The sequence below is a fragment of the Bufo gargarizans genome, chromosome 5 (genome assembly GCF_014858855.1).
Source record: "Bufo gargarizans isolate SCDJY-AF-19 chromosome 5, ASM1485885v1, whole genome shotgun sequence".
NCBI classification, from domain to species: domain Eukaryota; kingdom Metazoa; phylum Chordata; class Amphibia; order Anura; family Bufonidae; genus Bufo; species Bufo gargarizans.
In genome coordinates, this window is record NC_058084.1 from 152,470,394 (window position 1) to 152,488,618 (window position 18,225).

Consider the following 18,225-nt stretch of genomic DNA (forward strand, 5'->3'; position numbering starts at 1 on the left):
CCTTAGGGTGAGGCTTCACTGACTATGTAGCACGACTGACTGATTTTACTATTTACCAAAAGCTGCAGTCCAAATTAATGCATTTAGGCCTCATGCACACGTCAGTGATTTGGCTTCAGTGGTCCGTGTCCGATTTTGCTTCAGTTGTGTTTCCTTGTGTCTTCTTTTTTTTTTTCTGACAGGGGAAAAAAAGGAAGGTTAATGAAAAGTGTAATTTTATTGCACCAAGGTCTTGTAGAAAAAAAGCGGACACGAATGACATACCAGTTGTGCATCCGTTTTTTTTGACTGACCCATTGACTTGAATGGGTCCGTCCTCCGTTTTCCACTGACAAGAATAGGACAGGTTATATTTTTTTGACGGACTGGAATCATGGACGCGGAGAAAAAAATGGAGGACTATCAGTTTTTTTTTACAGCTCCATAGAAATGAATGGGACCTCCGTTAAACTGTGAAAAATGACGGAACAGACGCGGATGCACACAACGGTCGTGTGCATGAGGCCTTACTTGAATGCAATCTCGTGGACTGCAGCGGTCATTAAATAGTTAAAACCAATCAGTCACGCTACAAAAAGTTGCAGTGTAGCCCAGGGCTAAGGGGTTAATAGAGTGAAGCTCCTTATCATAGACTATCAGTAGCAGGATGCCAGTCCGGTGTCTCACGGACCGTGTTCCACGGACGTGTGAATGAGGCATAAGGCCTCTTGCCCACGAACGTTTTTTTATTTAGTTTACGTTCCGTTTTTTTGCTTTCCGTATACAGAACCATTCATTTCAATGAATCTGCAAAAAAAAAAAAAAAAAGGAAGGTACTCCTTGTGCCTTCCGTTTCAGTTCAACGATAGAACATGTCCTATTATTGTCCGCATAACGGACAAGGATAGTGCTGTTCTATCAGGGGCCAGCTGTTCGGTCCAGAAAAAAACGGAATGCACACAGACGTCATCCGTATTTTTTGTGGATTGCAAAATACCGAAAAAGGGAGATTTAGCATAAGGTGGCGCAGTTGCCCATGGGAGATTTAGCATAAGGTGGCACAGTTGCCCAAGCGAGATTTAGCATAAGGTGGCACAGTTACCCAAGGGAGATTTAGCATAAGGTGGCGCAGTTGCCCAACAATCAATCAGCTCGTTTCATTCATTTTTCACAAGCTCCTCTGATATGAGAACTGGAAGCTCATTGGTTGCTACGGGCAACTGCCCCACCGTCCCCTTGCCTCAGTTTTGATAAAGCTCAGAAAGGATGTGACGTATAGGATAACGTGTGTATGTGATGAGGGCACAGCACTGCGCTCCCGCTCCACAGCAACACTGAAGTTTTCCAAATCTCCCTCCTTTCTTCCCTCCACACCAGTATGTGTACACTGACAATGACAATCCCCGTGTCAGCCGCTCCCAGCCAATCGCTGCGCCTCTCTCATGTACGCCTCATGCTGGAGCAGCTCTTACCGGCCCGCTGATTGGTTACTGGTAAGAGATATGCTGATTAGCGATGAATGGGCGTGTTTTCAGGTTGTCTTCCTGTACACACGACTGTCCGTTACTCAGGGCTGGTGACTACCTGCCGCCCTCACCTGCAGTGCATGACCCGGCGTGCATGAGGTAGGTGGCGCCTTGTGTTCACATCATATAGCAACCAGTAACCCTTTAATGCACTACAGGGCTCAGCAAGCCCTCGCAGACAGTGTATGGGGGAGGGGTGTGAGACAGTGGGCACTGACACTCTAATAGTTCACTCCACTGATTATATCTTTACTGGTTGTGATAGAAGATAATATATTTGTGGCCAGCGTCATATCGCCTGCAGTGAGTGGCGCTGATATCTCTTGCGGGATATGTTGGGTTTTTGTAGTAGCAAAGTTGTGAATGTCCTTGTGATGTCATATCTCCCATAGGCCGTAGTGTAGTACAGTTTGGCGCAATCGATGAACGTAGTGGAGCCCCCTCCCCCGACAACACGGCCCATAAACGGACCAATTAACAGCTGGCGATCCGCTGGTTAATGCGGATCACCATTGGCTTGGTCTCTGGCGGATAGAAATTAGCACCGTAGGTCATAACTGGTCTTGGATGAGATTTTCCCAGTTGTCACTGGTGAAGTAACTTTTCCGTCAGGCTCCTGTTCCTGTGGTTGCAGATATCAGATGCCTGCATGGCCGCAGCAATCCGCTGTTTATTACGGGAAGGTATTTCCCAGACTCATGAAAGACGACCGTTCACTCTTGACTTGTATTCCCTGCAATATAACAATTCTGCAGCATCTTTTCTTAGAACGCGTTCCTCTATTATTGCTCCTGGAAATGTATATGTGGTATTTCTCATCAAATATATGGGGTGCAGACCGCTGGGGTCCTATCGGTGCTGCATGTCCTCAGCACAGTAACGGCTCGTTCTCAGGTGAAAGCCAAAGGTGTTCCCACGTCCAAAAAGTGTATATTTTCTGCTGTATTTTACATCCTGTTTGAATGTACCCCAAATGACCCAGCGCTGACCTCTGTGCTACTTCTTGCTGAATGAAGCGGCTAGTTGAGCATGCACCATGCCGCTCCATTCATTCTCTGTGCGGCCGCCGCTCCATTCATTCTCTGTGGGGCTGCCCTGCCGCTCCATTCATTCTCTGTGCGGCCGCCCCGCCGCTCCATTCATTCTCTGTGCGGCCGCCGCTCCATTCATTCTCTGTGGGGCTGCCCCCCGCTCCATTCATTCTCTGTGCGGCCGCCCCGCCGCTCCATTCATTCTCTGTGCGGCCGCCGCTCCATTCATTCTCTGTGGGGCTGCCCCGCCGCTCCATTCATTCTCTGTGGGGCTGCCCCGCCGCTCCATTCATTCTCTGCTCTGTGGAGCTGCCCCGCCGCTCCATTCATTCTCTGTGGAGCTGCCCCGCCGCTCCATTCATTCTCTGTGGAGCTGCCCCGCCGCTCCATTCATTCTCTGTGGGGCTGCCCCGCCGCTCCGGCAGTTCGGTAGAGAATGAATGAACTGGCACAGCGCATGCTCAGCCATTCCCCCATTTTGGTGATCAATGGGAGTCCCAGTGCATCAGACCCAAGATGAGAGAGGAACTGACTGTATTATAATTCACTCGGGTCAGGGGAGCTGCAGTCGGGCCAGCAGATACAGCCGACACATGGACTGTGTTTCCCGGATCGTGTGAATCAGGCCTTACCCTAATACCCCTTTAAGACTACTGTAGCAGTAACAATTCCTATGATTGTGATATACAGTTTGTTAATCTTTATTTTATTTTTTTTACAGACCGTACCACAGTGAAAAAGACGATTTTACAAACCATCATGGATCTGTCTTCACTGGTGAAGAAGCTTGGTAATATATATAATTTTTCTTCTAGCATAGATTAGTCAAGAGCGACACCTTGCTACAGTGAAGATGTTACACATGGAAACCACCAAGATGTCCAGCAGGCGTTTATTCCCATGTCCTGTTCAATAACTATGTACAATATAAGCATGTTTATAGGGAAGTTGTAATGCGCTTGCAGCTGTCCGATACCCAGTGAGTTCACTACTGCTTCTGCCTTCTCCTTTGCTCCCTGCATAGCTCTCGATGAGTGCTGCGCCACATCCTCCATTGTACCCAGCGATCACTGGGTGTTCTCAAGCAGAGCTGCTGGGTCTTAGCAGACCCTGATCAACTCTGCCTTTGTACAATGCCCATCAAATAATAAGTTAGACCACAAAAATGTGTCTGGTCGTTAAAGAGGTGTTTTGAGAGTGGAAGCTAAATTCTCTAGGGCCGGGCACAGCCAAAAATGAAAAAACAAAAATAAATCACCAGTTCAACATACTTCTGGTCCAACCCCAAGTCTCTGCTGCTTCCAGACCCCTGCTGGGCAAAAAGAATGATGTTCTGTCAACACACAGGCCTTTCAAGGGCCTTAGTGGTGAAGTGTCAGGAGTGGCACCTGACCGCTGAGCCTTTGTGGCCACGTGCCAATCCTGCTCGGGTTACTGTTGAGGCCATTGATTGGCCTACAGTGGTACTGTTTGTGTTGATGGGATGTCAAACCTCCAGTTCTGGAAGCAGAGAAGAGCTGGACTGGAACCACTTTGAATAGGGGAATGTTTTCTTTTACACTGTGCTTGACTCTATGGAATTTGGTTGTAACCTTGCTCTCTAGCTGTGGACAAAGCTGGAAACAGAACATGCAGTCCACCGTGTAGTGGCCATGTTCGCCTACTGTCTCTCAGCTTCCATTCAAGTCAATGGGAGAAGTGTTGTAGTAACCAACTATGTAGTGGATGGAGCTGTATAGTTCTGGTGCCAGGGCTACTACTGTAGATTGGCAGAGGTCCTAAACTTCACACTCTGACCAATCTGATATTGATGGCCTAACCTGTGGAAAGGCCATCAGTAACAAAATACTGGAAAACCATTTTAATAGTACAGGCGTTTTGGGATACAGCAATGCTAATGATCGTGTTTTTATTTTAGGTCCCCCTAGGGTCTTAACCATTGGTGCCTATAGGGCAGTGGTGGCGAACCTATGGCAGGGCTGCCAGAGGCGACACTCAGAGCCCTCTCTGGGCACCTGCACCCTGGAAAAGTCTATGGTATACCAATATGCCCTAGACCTGTCCCGCCATTCATCAGCGTAGGGTGCACTATGAACGGCACAGGCAGCACATTAAATGTAGGCAGGCTTTTATAGATAAATGATAAAGTACATGGAAGATATAATATATTGGTCTGTAGTATTCAGGTTAAAGGGGTTATCCAACCCCAAAAATGCCTCCCCAAATGCCCGGGCCCCTTACTTTCTGGCACCCATGTCGCTACTAATGTCGGCCGGCCCGTCGCTGCTTCTCACTGTTGCGCGGATCAAAACATCTGGCGATTGGGTGGTTCAGCCAATAGCAGGCCGCGATGGGAACGAGCCTCCCTAGCATCGTGGGTGACTCTAGGGAGGCTCGCTCGTTCCCATCGTGGCCTGCTATTGGCTGACACCCCCCCCCTCGCTGGATGGTTTGATCCGCACAACGGGGAGATGCAGCGGTGCGCGTGTGGGCATCAGAAGCAAAACAGGTGTCGGGAGCAAGGCAAGTACAACTGATCGGCCAATGATTGTTGACTCGTTTGGCAGCTGATTGCTGAACTGTTTACGCTGTTTTGGCCGATCCTCGGCCCTGATAAAAGGGCCACTACGTTATGCTTGGACTATAGCGCTAATTGAGATAGCAGGCTTGGGTTTTCTGTGTGTCTTTATTGTCAGCTGGCCATTTTGTCTTATTCGTCAGCTGGACCCAGCTGATGACAGTTTGGCTACCATAACCTCAAAGGGGGCACATTGCAGATTTTTCTGCAGCACGTAGATGAGACTTGTTAAAATCTTTGCCGCCACTCTAAAGCGCTATGGATTTTCTGCCCAGAGATTTGTACAGAAAATCCGCTGCATTTTCACTACTGTAGCTTTTTTGTGTGTGATATTTTAACATTTTCCATAAAAATTGACAATGGGAAGTGCGACCATATTGACCGTCGAAAATTGATAGTAAAATATAATTTTATCAGCGTGCTTGCAAAGGTGACAATGGGTAGGCCAATACCACAAAGTTTTAGGTGGTTCTGCTAATGGCAGTAAACATTTGTTTTAAGACTTGTTTTTCTCTGATTCAGGCCACCAACTTGCAGAAATTAGAGAAAGATCACTTAAAAACATAATTTGTAAACTGGACCATAACCTCATTACTCCTGCGGATCTAATACAAGAAAAGTCCTTGTTTGTATGTCTTCTTGAATGGTTCAACTTCCCGGAAGTTCCAATGAAGGAGGAAGTACTACAACTTCTAAACAAGTTGGTGAAGGTGTGTATGTAGTGACATACATTACTATATACTGTATATATGTGTGTGCAGATTGTTAATACTTCTGTGTTCGTCTGATACAATGACCTGGTTAGTGGCACCATACTCTCTAGATTTATCCCAGGCCGGCTTTCCAGGATTATGACTTCTCATAAAGTCTTGCGCTGCTCCGTCTGGTTCAGTAACTCTCGCAGCAGAAAAGAGAACTGCCGGCGAGCCTCTTCCCTGCACTACGCCTGTGTCGGTTACTGACCTGCACGGAGCAGCAGGAGACTTTTTGAGAAGTCAGGGCCAGGCGTGATGACGTTCACAATGCTTGTCCCTGTCAATCAAAATGTAGGGGGCGGAGTCTCTAGCAGTAACGGCAATGCCACCGTTGCTCATAAAGGCTCATTTACATATATTAAAACTTTTTTTTCCACTGAAATGGGATGGGACCAAGGCCTCTTGCACATGAACGTGTGCGCCCGTGGCTGTGCTGTGGCCCGCAAATTTCAGGCCGCAATGCACGAACACCCACTTTAATGGGTCCGCGATCCGGCCGTTCCGCAAAAAGATAGGACATGTTCTATATTTTTGTGGAACGGAAGTTCGGGACGAAACCCCACAGAAGCACTCCGTCGTGCTTCCGTTCTGCACCATTCCGCATCTCCGGATTTGCGGACCCATTTAAGTGAATGGTCTGCATCCGTGATGCGGAATGCACACGGAACGGTCCCCGTGTATTGCGGATCCGCAAATGTGGTCCGCAATACGGCCACGGGGCGCACACGTTCGTTTGCAATAAGCCCAAGGCAGATTGATTCTGCTGATCAGCGCACAGGTCTAAGGTCATCCTGTTCTAAGGGTATAAAAATGATGACAGAAAGCCTTTAACTATGGGGCAAGCAGTGCAACTTCACCTGGCCCACCAGCAGCAACTCACCTGACTCCCAATCGTCCTGGATGTGACGGGATGGTTGGAAGAATGCAGCATGTCCCACTTTCACCTACTTCTGTGTCCTGAAGACGCAGATACAGTTAAATACAATGGTGAAGCAGGGAACCGTCAGCTCCCTTCTTCATCATTCCCTTGCCTGTGCATTCCCCAGCAGCAGGTGTAATGAAGTGATGTCATCTCTCCGGCTGCGCTGAGCAGGAGACGCACAAGCTGGGGAGAATGTGCTCTGTTCATCAGGGGAACGGGGCTAGGTGGGTAGTGCTTATAATAATAATAATAATAATAATGTATTTTTATTTTTTACATTAAAACTACAGAGGCATCACTATTGGGGCACAAACAGGGCTGCATTGTATTGAGGGGCATTAGGGGGAAAACTATTGTGAGGACAGCACTTATGGGACATAACTACTGTGAGGGGGCATAAGGAGGCATAACTATTGTGTGGCGCCACTGGGCCTGTCAATATGTTAAAGGGAACCTGTCACAGGGATTTTGTGTATAGAGCTGAGGACATCCGCAATACCCAGTCCCCATAGCTATGTGTGCTTTTATTGTGTCAGGGACAGGACTCATCTCAGGTTAATTTGCATATGTATCAAATCTGTGTTTTTTACACAATAAAAGCACACATAGCTATGGGGACTGGGTATTGCGGATGTGCTAGCGGCCATCTAGCAACCCATGTCCTCAGCTCTATAACCAAAATCCCGGTGACAGGTTCCCTTTAAAACAACCCTGCCCACTCACTCCATTTTTTAAAAAGTGTATTTAGCTATATTATTAGTTTCGCTCCAGATTTATTAGGCTACTTTCACACTTGCGCTTGATCGGATCCGTTCTGAACGGATCCGATCATATTAATGCAGACGGAGGCTCCGTTCAGTACGGATCCGTCTGCATTAATAACTTATAAAATTTCTAAGTGCGAAAGTAGCCTGAGCGGATCCGTTCAGACTTTCAATGTAAAGTCAATGGGGGACGGATCTGCTTGAAGATTGAGCCATATGGTGTCATCTTCAAGCGGATCCGTTCCTATTGACTTACATTGTAAGTCTGGACGGATCCGCACGGCCAGGCGGACAGCTGAACGCTGCAAGCAGCGTTCAGCTGTCCGCCTGGCTGTGCGGAGGCGAGCGGAGCGGAGGCTGAACGCTGCCAGACTGATGCAGTCTGAGCGGATCCGCATCCATTCAGACTGCATCAGGGCTGGACGGAAGCGTTCTGCTCCGCTCGTGAGCTCCTTCAAACGGAGCTCACGAGCGGACAGCAGAACGCTAGTGTGAAAGTAGCCTTAGTATGACGTTTACAAAAAAAAAAAAGTCGCAAACCCTTTCCAGTAAGGGAATGGCATACAAAAACTGAGTAGTATTATACTTGACAAAAGTGGTAGGTTTGAAGGTACAGCCAACGTATCTAACTCTGCGCTGTGTGTGATACATTTGGCACAAGGTACGCCAACAGTGGAGGAATTTATGAAACGTCACAATACCTAACAGTATTGACTAGAAACGCTACATGGATTAAAGGGTGAAGACCAGCGGGCTCAATGCCCAATGTCAGATCTGTCCAGTAGGCACAGTGGATCCACATCCCCTTTGTAAGGTCTGTCTATCTGCTGAGACATGGAAGTATTTTTAAGGTGCTCTCTGAAATCCCTGTAATATACGGACAAGGTGGGTCCTCCAGAATGAGCGGAGGCTTTGTAGAGGCGAATATATTGGGCTCCTGGGCGAGATGCTCCCCTCTATTACAGGACTGTGAATCTGCAACGTCAAAATGGGAAACAATGTAGCTTTACTGTCTGTTAATATGTGTAGTTATATGTGTTCCACTGTTTTTGCAGCATTCTGTAGCAGCTCAGTGGTTGATCGATATGGGGGCAGTGGACTTTCTCTCTCAACTTCGACCAAATGTGGAGCCAACGCTCCAAGGTATAGTGGATGATATCCTGGATGGTCTATTCCTTCTTCCCACAGAAATATCATGTAATGCATCATGGCAAGCACAGGAGTGTCCAGGTAATGTTGTCAAATGTTCTTTTACATTATGTAGAAATGTCTGTTATATATTTCTGTCTCCTCTTTTTGCATAGGACATCAGTGACTTCTCCCCTAGAATCTGTCACCCTGAAATTCACTGATTAAACTAAGTATAATGGGGGAAATTTATCAACATTGGTGCTAAAGAAAACTGATAGCAACCAATCAGATTCCACCTTTCATTTTTCGGAGCTCCTATAAACAAATGAAAGGATTAATCTGATTGGTTGCTATGGGCATCTAAGCCAGTTGTCGTTAGCGCCAGTTTTGATAATGTCTTGTAGGGCTAGCTCAGTTGAGTGTAATGATATCTTTCACTTAGTGATCCGTTGCTTTATTCTGGAGAAAAAGGACTTTCACTCCATATACAAATAAGCAGTGAAGTGCACTGAGGGCGGGCCCATGCCACTCTGTGCACCCTTGCTTCTCCCGCTTTCTCTGCCTGCCTCTCTTTCTCTTTCTTGATTGACAGGAACCTGGCTCTGTTAATCAAGAAGGGGGGTGGGGGAGGGCTGGCAGAGGAAGCAAGAAGAGCCAGGGTGCACAGAGTGGCTTGGGCCTGCACTCAGTGCACTTAAAGGGATTGTCTCACTTCAGTAAATGGCATTTATCACGTAGAGAAAGTTAGTTAATACAAGGCACTTGCTAATGTATGGTGATTGTCCATAGTGTTTGCAGTTATACGCTGCTCGTTTCCATGGTTACGACCACCCTGCAATCCAGCAGTGGTGGGTGTGCTTGCTCACTATAGCAAAAGGCACTCTGGTGGCTGGGACCGTGTGAGCATGCATAGTCACACATGTGCACCAGCTCCCACCCCGGCCAACTCATATTGGGATTGCATGGTGGTTGTAACCATGGAAACGGGCAGTTTATAATGTGATGGAAAAATGAATCCAGCCAGCAAAGGAGGCAACATGGAAAATGACAATACATTAGTAAGTGCCTTGTATTAACTTTCTCTACATGATAAATGCCATTTGCTGAAGTGAGAGAACCCCTTTAACAGGTCATTTGCATGTGAATTACAAGCCTTTTTTTCTCAAGAATGAAGCAATGGGTCATTAAGTGGAAGGTATTGGGGGGATCTTATCAGACAGGCGTCTTATTATAAATGTGTCAAGGGTGATGGCCCCGCCCTCACTGCGCCCTGCCACGCCTCCTTTTAGAAGAGTGTCAAGGAAGGGTAGAAACATCATTGCGCCTAGATTTGGACACAATGGCTTAGAAAAAGTTGCAAATTGTGTTATGCAGAGCTTTCAGCTGAGTGGAGCGGGCACAGGCAGGCGCTCATCTGTAAGTACTGTGCCAGGATTTAGCCAAGCTGAGGGGGCACAGGCAGGAGCTCATCTGTAAGTACTGTGCCAGGATTTAGCCAAGCTGAGCGGGCACAGGCAGGCGCTCATCTGTAAGTACTGTGCCAGGATTTAGCCAAGCTGAGGGGGCACAGGCAGGAGCTCATCTGTAAGTACTGTGCCAGGATTTAGCCAAGCTGAGGGGGCACAGGCAAGAGCTCATCTGTAAGTACTGTGCCAGGATTTAGCCAAGCTGAGGGAGCACAGGCAGGAGCTCATCTGTAAGTACTGTGCCAGGATTTAGCCAAGCTGAGGGGGCACAGGCAGGAGCTCATCTGTAAGTACTGTGCCAGGATTTAGCCAAGCTGAGGGGGCAGAGGCAGGAGCAGCAATGCGTGCTCCTGTCTGTACAGTGTTTGTTGCGGCCCCCGTTGCTCCATTTCAGTGGAATCAAGGATGGCACAAACTGGGTGGCACAAACTGCAACAAAAGGATATTTTAAATGTCTCCTTTCCATTACGGTGGGAATATATTGTTTTTATGGTGGATGTTGGGTGTGGCTAGAAGCTGCAGTGTGGGCCATGGTGGCACTATTTTTATTATTACTGTTCGTTCATTTTGTTCGTATTATTTTTTATTTATTATTAATTGCTCCTGTAACTAGGGCTGATATTTTAGCTCCACTTATGGTGGAATACAGCTCCTGGATGTTTTAACACTGTTGAACTTGAGAGCGGATCAGGGTCTGCTAATGCCCAGCAGCTTGTGCAGTTATCTTGTGATCGCTGGGACTGGAGCAGGAAGTGGCATTGCCACTGAGCACTGTGCATACAGTGATGGAGAGCGCAGGGATGGCAGTACCTCATCTCTGGCTTCTCAATGGGGAGCCCACTGTCGCTGACAACCGCCATCCCTCTCTTGTTGCTGCACGAATAATATGCAGCTGCCTTCTCTGGAAAGGATGTTTCGCAATGTCCTTGCAGAGGTACATGTGGACCGCCCAGATATATATAGCCTATGGGCAGTCCGAAATAATGTCAGAGGAGGCAGGTGAATCTTTGAGCGGTAATGAGGAACAAGACTAAGAGGAAGATCTATAGAATTATTAATAATATAAGAGCAGTGACTGGGAGTGAAGGAGAAGTCCCACGGGGAATAAAACCGACCCAGCAGTTTATTATCTTTACAGTAAGGTTGATGCAGATCTGTATACAGAAATTGACAATGTTCCGCTGTTTATAACCCAGTCTAGATTTGGATAAACTGTTTTGCTGAAAGTAATAGCACAGTGACTGGATGATGGTTTCTTTATAGGGGTCAGAATGAGTTAAACAAACAATCATTACGCACCTTGCCGATCCCTCGTTGCCGCTGATTTGGTCCCCAATCCTCTCCGCCTTTTGTTCTTGGGCTTGACACTCGGGTAATTGGCTTGGACTGCCTGCTCAGCCCATCCCTGGCCACAGCAGTGACCCGCCTCAGCCAGTGATTGGCTAGGTGGGCAGGCCAAGCTCCAAGAAGAAAACGTAGAGAGGCGCAGCAGTCGAAGCAATGGTGAAACAGCGGCGGGTGGTTGGTAATGTAATGATTTTGTTATTTTAAGACCCTCTAGCAAATAAAATAATTCCCAGGAAACCCCTTTAACGTGTATATAAACTATATGAGTTTGAAATAATAGATATGTGTGTTTGTAGGGGGGGGGGGGGGGGGGGGGGTGTAACAGATAAAATTTGAGTTTGGTTCTTCCCTAGATATAAACTAGAGCGTGTTCTGTACATGTTCAGCCCTTAGTATTACCTCTAGCAGTTTCACTCGGCAAAATGTCTGCTAAAAATATCCTGCAGAAAATGCAGTATGTGGCTAGAGGCAGGTGCCAGGGGACAGGATGTACCGCTGCCCTCACAATTGCTTTCTCTCTTTAGCTGTACAGCAGAAGGAAGACGTATCCGTTGGATATTTTCAGCAAGACCCTGTAAGACTTCAGCCCACAGAAATGTATCAGGCAGAAAACCGAGGTATGGATCCTGAAACATTTGTAATATGAAGGATGTGCCTACCTCTTTCCTTGTGTAATAAACAAATAAAAGCTGTTATGTTATAGGGTCTTAAAGCATAACTGCATTTTTTTATTTATTTTTTTAGAATGTGTAGGGTCACTGACATGGAACATTTTTGTAATATACTTTATTTAGGGAATACATTTATTTTTAGTAGAACACTGGGGCTCAAATGAGCGCTCACTACAGGCAGGCAGGGGAAGCTGCTATACAGTATATAAGGGCAGTTATGTCCCCCCTGCACTGCCGCTCACACAGGCGTCGCTCCTCTTTAGTCAGCCGGGAGTGCAGGCAGGCAGGGGAAAGCTGCTATACAGTATATAAGGGCAGTTATGTCCCTCCTGCACTGCCGCTCACACAGGCATCGCTCCTCTTTAGTCAGCCGGGAGTGCAGGCATGTGGGGGAAGCTGCTATACAGTATATAAGGGCAGTTATGTCCCTCCTGCACTGCCGCTCACACAGGCATTGCTCCTCTTTAGTCAGCTGGGAGTGCAGGCAGGTGGGGGAAGCTGCTATACAGTATATAAGGGCAGTTATGTCCCCCCCCGCACTGCCGCTCACACAGGCATCGCTCCTCTTTAGTCAGCCGGGAGTGCAGGCAGGTGGGGGAAGCTGCTATACAGTATATAAGGGCAGTTATGTCCCCCCTGCACTGCCGCTCACACAGGCATCGCTCCTCTTTAGTCAGCCGGGAGTGCAGGCAGGTGGGGGAAGCTGCTATACAGTATATAAGGGCAGTTATGTCCCCCCTGCACTGCCGCTCACACAGGCATCGCTCCTCTTTAGTCAGCCGGGAGTGCAGGCAGGTGGGGGAAGCTGCTATACAGTATATAAGGGCAGTTATGTCCCGCCTGCACTGCCGCTCACACAGGCATCGCTCCTCTTTAGTCAGCCGGGAGTGCAGGCAGGCAGGTGGGGGAAGCTGCTATACAGTATATGAGGGCAGTTATGTCCCCCCTGCACTGCCGCTCACACAGGCATCGCTCCTCTTTAGTCAGCCGCGAGTGCAGGCAGGCAGGGGAAGCAGCTATACAGTATATAAGGGCAGTTATGTCCCCCCTGCACTGCCGCTCACACAGGCGTCGCTCCTCTTTAGTCAGCCGGGAGTGCAGGCAGGGGAAGCAGCTATACAGTATATAAGGGCAGTTATGTCCCCCCTGCACTGCCGCTCACACAGGCGTCGCTCCTCTTTAGTCAGCCGGGAGTGCAGGCAGGTGGGGGAAGCTACTATACAGTATATAAGGGCAGTTATGTCCCCCCTGCACTGCCGCTCACACAGGCATCGCTCCTCTTTAGTCAGCCAGGAGTGCAGGCAGGCAGGGGAATCTGCTATACAGTATATAAGGGCAGTTATGTCCCCCTGCACTGCTGCTCACACAGGCGTCGCTCCTCTTTAGTCAGCCAGGAGTGCAGGCAGGCGGGGAAGCTGCTATACAGTATATAAGGGCAGTTATGTCCCCCCTGCACTGCCGCTCACGCAGGCATCGCTCCTCTTTAGTCAGCCGGGAGTGCAGGCAGGTGGGGGAAGCTGCTATACAGTATATGAGAGCAGTTAGGTCCCCCCTGCACTGCCGCTCACACAGGCATCGCTCCTCTTTAGTCAGCCGGGAGTGCAGGCAGGCAGGCAGGGGAAGCAGCTATACAGTATATAAGGGCAGTTATGTCCCCCCTGCACTGCCGCTCACACAGGCGTCGCTCCTCTTTAGTCAGCCGGGAGTGCAGGCATGTGGGGGAAGCTGCTATACAGTATATATGGGCAGTTATGTCCCCCCTGCACTGACGATCACACAGGCATCGCTCCACTTTAGTCAGCCGGGAGTGCAGGCAGGTGGGGGAAGCTGCTATACAGTATATAAGGGCAGTTATGTCCCCCCTGCACTGCCGCTCACACAGGCATCGCTCCTCTTTAGTCAGCCGGGAGTGCAGGCAGGCGGGGGGAAGCTGCTATACAGTATATAAGGGCAGTTATGTCCCTCCTGCACTGCCGCACACACAGGCGTCGCTCCTCCTTAGTCAGCTGGGAGTGCAGGCAGGCAGGGGAAGCTGCTATACAGTATATAAGGGCAGTTATGTCCCCCCTGCCCTGCCGCTCACACAGGCGTCGCTCATCTTTAGTCAGCCGGGAGTGCAGGGGGAAAGCAGCTCACTGACAGCGCTGGTCAAGTGTACAAGTGCATTATATTTAATAAATAGGGGGAATGTATATTTAATTTTAACACATAAGGCTCCTATGCCCAGCAGGCTTTCAGGGAGCAGGGCAGGCAGAGGCCCGCAGCTCCCGCACCGCCTGTCTCTCCTATACTAATATAAGACGGATGTCCCTTAGCAACGCTCATTTGAGAGAGAACTGCAAATGGACATTTCAATCCCAGTTTTCTCCTAAAAATATAACGTTTTCCCTGAATAAAGTATATTACAAAAATGTTCCATATCACTGTCCCTACACATCAAAACATATCACTGTCCCTACACACCAAACTAGCAAAAAACAAAACAAAACTGCAGTTATGCTTTAAGCCTGCAGATTTAAAGGGCATCTGTCAGCAGATTTGCACCAATGAATCTGGCTGACCTGTTACATGTGCACTTGGCAGCTGAAGTAATCTGTGTTGGTCCCATGTTCATATGTGCCCACATTGCTGAGAAAAATTAAGTTTTAATATCTGCAAATGAGCCTCTAGGGGCTACGGGGGCGTTGCTGTTGCACCTAGAGGCTCAGCTCTCTCTGCAGCTGCTGCACCCTGTCCACTTTGACAGGACCTGGCAGTGAAAACATCATCATGCTTGGCCCTGTCAATTAAAGTGGAGAAGGTGTGACAGTGGCAGAGAGAGCAGAGCCTCTAGGTGCAATGGCAACGCCCCTGTTCCTCCTAGAAGCTCATTTGCAGATATTAAAACATCATTTTTCTCAGCAATCCTGGCACATATGATCATGGGACCAACATCGATGTCTTCAGCTTCCAAGTGCACATCCAACTGGTCAGCCAGTGTCATAGGTACAAATCTGCTGACAGAAGTCCTTTAAATTAATTTATATAGCGTGAAATCTTTTATAATAATTTTTATAAAATATATTTAAAAAAAACTCAGCTGGACTGTCCGCTACCTCCCCCAACTCACACATGCACATTTGGTTTGGCAAATCATGTATGTGTTTTCAATAGAGATTGAGAGGAGAAAAGCCGTCGCCAAAGGTGTCTGGCAGGGTCTATCTGCCCGAAGAACAAATGCATTGGGTATAAAAATTTTAAGCGCCCGCTCCCCATACACATTGGATTTTCTTGCAGCCCCTCCAGAAACAGCAGTTTCAGCCAATAATGGCCTAATGGTTATGGGGGCCCTAAAGAGGTACTCAAGACCTTTTTATTGATGGCCTTTCTTTAGGACAGTTCATCAATATCAGATTGGAAGGGGTCCGACTCCTGGAACCCCAGCTGATCAGCTGTTCTGCAGTAGCTCCAGTGCCAGAACTACACAGAACTGTCCATTGTGTGGAGCTGGTGTGGAGCTGGTCACCACTGCACTGCTGCCATTGAAGTGTCGCCTATTGCCAAACAGCTGATCGCCAATCTGAACATAGGTTATCGTTGCACAAGACCCGGAGAACTCCTTTAAAGCTGGAGTTGGTGAGGATAAAATACTGCAAAATTTTGCCAGGGAAAAGTTTAAAGTGACTACTGTACATTGACCCTAAAATACTAAATGGTTCAGTTTATATGAATGTTTTTTTGCAGGGACAGACACTGAAAAAAATGAAAACATGGCATAGCAATGCTCTTTCCAGTTTTGAATGATAGAAGTAAATTGTGGTTCAAAATATTCCCATTAGTGAAGAAAAACCATGCAATTTAAATTTATATCTGATCCGTGCGTCAGTCACTTTTTCTCGCTAGAGGTTTCGTAGTCTGTGATTTGTAATCAATGTGTCCATGCTGTAATAGAAGTCGGCTCTCCATGCATTGTCTTCCTGATGAGGACAGCGATAGACAGTGCTGCAGGCTGAACGGAGGTGAGACTTAGACTACCTCAGACCGCAATAGGCACTGTAACTAAAGGCATGTACATAACGGGTAATCCTCCCCTTTAGGTGCTGTTCTTTTTAACTTTCTATTTTATCCCGTTGTAATAATAACTATAACTGTGTATACCAGTAGCATTTCTAGACAAAAGCGTTAGGTTTAAAGGGGTTGTCTTATCGGCAAAATTGGTGGCATATCGCTAGATTATGGCATCAATGTCAGATAGGTGCATGTCCCACCTCTGGGACCCACCTATATGTAGAACGTGGCCCCCAAAACAAAGGTGAGTGCATCATGCAAGTTCTGGAAATAGCCAAGTGCACTTGCTAGGCTATCTTCTGAACTCCCATAGAAGTGAATTGAGAGTGTTGTGTGCATGCCTGGTGCACTCTCCTTCGCTTTGGGCCCAGTTTTACAGATCGGTGCAAGTCCCAAAAGGTTTTCCACCGCAGACTCAAGAAAAGCTGACTTGAAATACAGTATTCTCCTCATGTGTGATGTTTTTGTGCAGTTTCACAGCAGAAAAGTCTTGCTTTACAGCATTTGGTCATAATGGAAGGCTCCGTCCTCATGACCATGTATATAAGGAATAATAAATATGGGGCTTCCGTTGCTATCAAGTGACAGCAGATTGGTATTTCGGGCATTGAGCATGCTGAAACTGCTTTATTTCTTGCATTTCCCTGAGTATGCCTTTTTCTTTTTTTTTTTTCTTTTTTGCTTTCTGCAAACAAAATGGAATTATGATTGCCTCCATATTTTCAGGAATAATTTCCAATAGGTATTCTTCTGTGACAGGTTGGGTGATATAGGGATATTGGAGGCGGGTAACCTTGTCTTTATGTTTGTTCTTCCATGCTTTTTCTATCAATGAAATATACACTTTACGTCTTCTAAATCTCCACTAACAGTACATCATGGTAAAAGTACGTGCTTGAAGTTCTCTACATTTCCCTGGCTGACATTGACTACAACCGATAAGCATGTTCTCTCATCAAATGAATCGTAAGTACATTCTTTTTCTCTATGAAGGTCATTCTTGAATGTGAATGCATATTATTAGCAATTATATAAGATTTGCACTTTGATATTTTGGGTAATGCCAGATTACATTTTTTTACTGCAAGGATATAGCAGTGTTTTATTTCTACTTTGCTATTCTCCTTTTTTTTAGCTCATTCTGGTTGTGCCAGACGTCTCAGAATAATATTTATGCTCAAGAAACCTTCAAAATGAAAAACATTTAGTAAGGGCTCCAGAGGCTTCACTAGAAGACCTAAGTGGGTCCATGGTCTTTGGACATCTTGTGTGCCGACCAAAGCCAAGTTCTGTGCTGTCTGCTTTCTTTGTTATATTAGGTATATCCATTTTTTGGCTGTTCTTCACAGTGTATTTTATAATTAGGGTGCATTCACATGAATGTGTGACGGCTGTGCCTGTTTTGCGGACTACAAGCCGCAGATCCGCAATACACAGCACCTGCCGTGTGAACCCCACATTGTGGTGCAGACCCATTGACTTCAGTAGGTCTACAAGATGTGGCCAAAGCTAGGACATGTCCTATCTTTTGTCACACGGAGGTACGCAGAAGGGCTTCCGTGTGTTGCCTTGTCCATGCCTCCGTGCTGCAAAAGATAGGAGGTCCTGTCTTTGGCCACATCTTGCAGATCGCAAACCCATTGAAGTCAATGTGAGGTGCACTCGACTGGTGCCTGCAGTTTGCGGTCCGCAAAACGAGAATGGCCACCACACGTTCATGTGAATGTGCCCTTAGACCTATGGTGGTCAACATGTAGGAAAATATCTAATCACCCCTATTTTATTGTTAGAAACTTGTCTATAGAATTTGTCAGATACCAGAAAATGTCCTTGCCAACCAAATAACTACCTAGAACCTCAGATGTGAAATAAATCTGTCGTCCACCTTTCCACTTGTGGCATGCCCTGTCAAGCCGTAATCTTCAAACAACCCATCCTGGAATTCAATTTAGCAGTATCCCATGTGTGTGACAGCAGGACAGCAACGTCTGACGCCATTTGCATATAT

General features: G+C 47.2%; 1 protein-coding gene across 1 annotated transcript in view; it reads left to right on the forward strand.

Moving 5' to 3' along the window:
• Positions 1 to 1,503: 1,503 nt before the first annotated feature.
• RTTN (rotatin) overlaps positions 1,504 to 18,225 on the forward strand; it is a 209,463-nt gene continuing 192,741 nt past the window's right edge. Inside the window, exons 1-6 of the mRNA XM_044293243.1 lie at positions 1,504 to 1,604; positions 3,258 to 3,326; positions 5,637 to 5,824; positions 8,611 to 8,785; positions 12,024 to 12,116; positions 17,090 to 17,183. Of these exons, the coding sequence (XP_044149178.1) occupies positions 3,296 to 3,326; positions 5,637 to 5,824; positions 8,611 to 8,785; positions 12,024 to 12,116; positions 17,090 to 17,183 (581 nt within the window). The 5' untranslated portion in view covers positions 1,504 to 1,604; positions 3,258 to 3,295. The remainder of the gene's footprint in view (positions 1,605 to 3,257; positions 3,327 to 5,636; positions 5,825 to 8,610; positions 8,786 to 12,023; positions 12,117 to 17,089; positions 17,184 to 18,225) is intronic.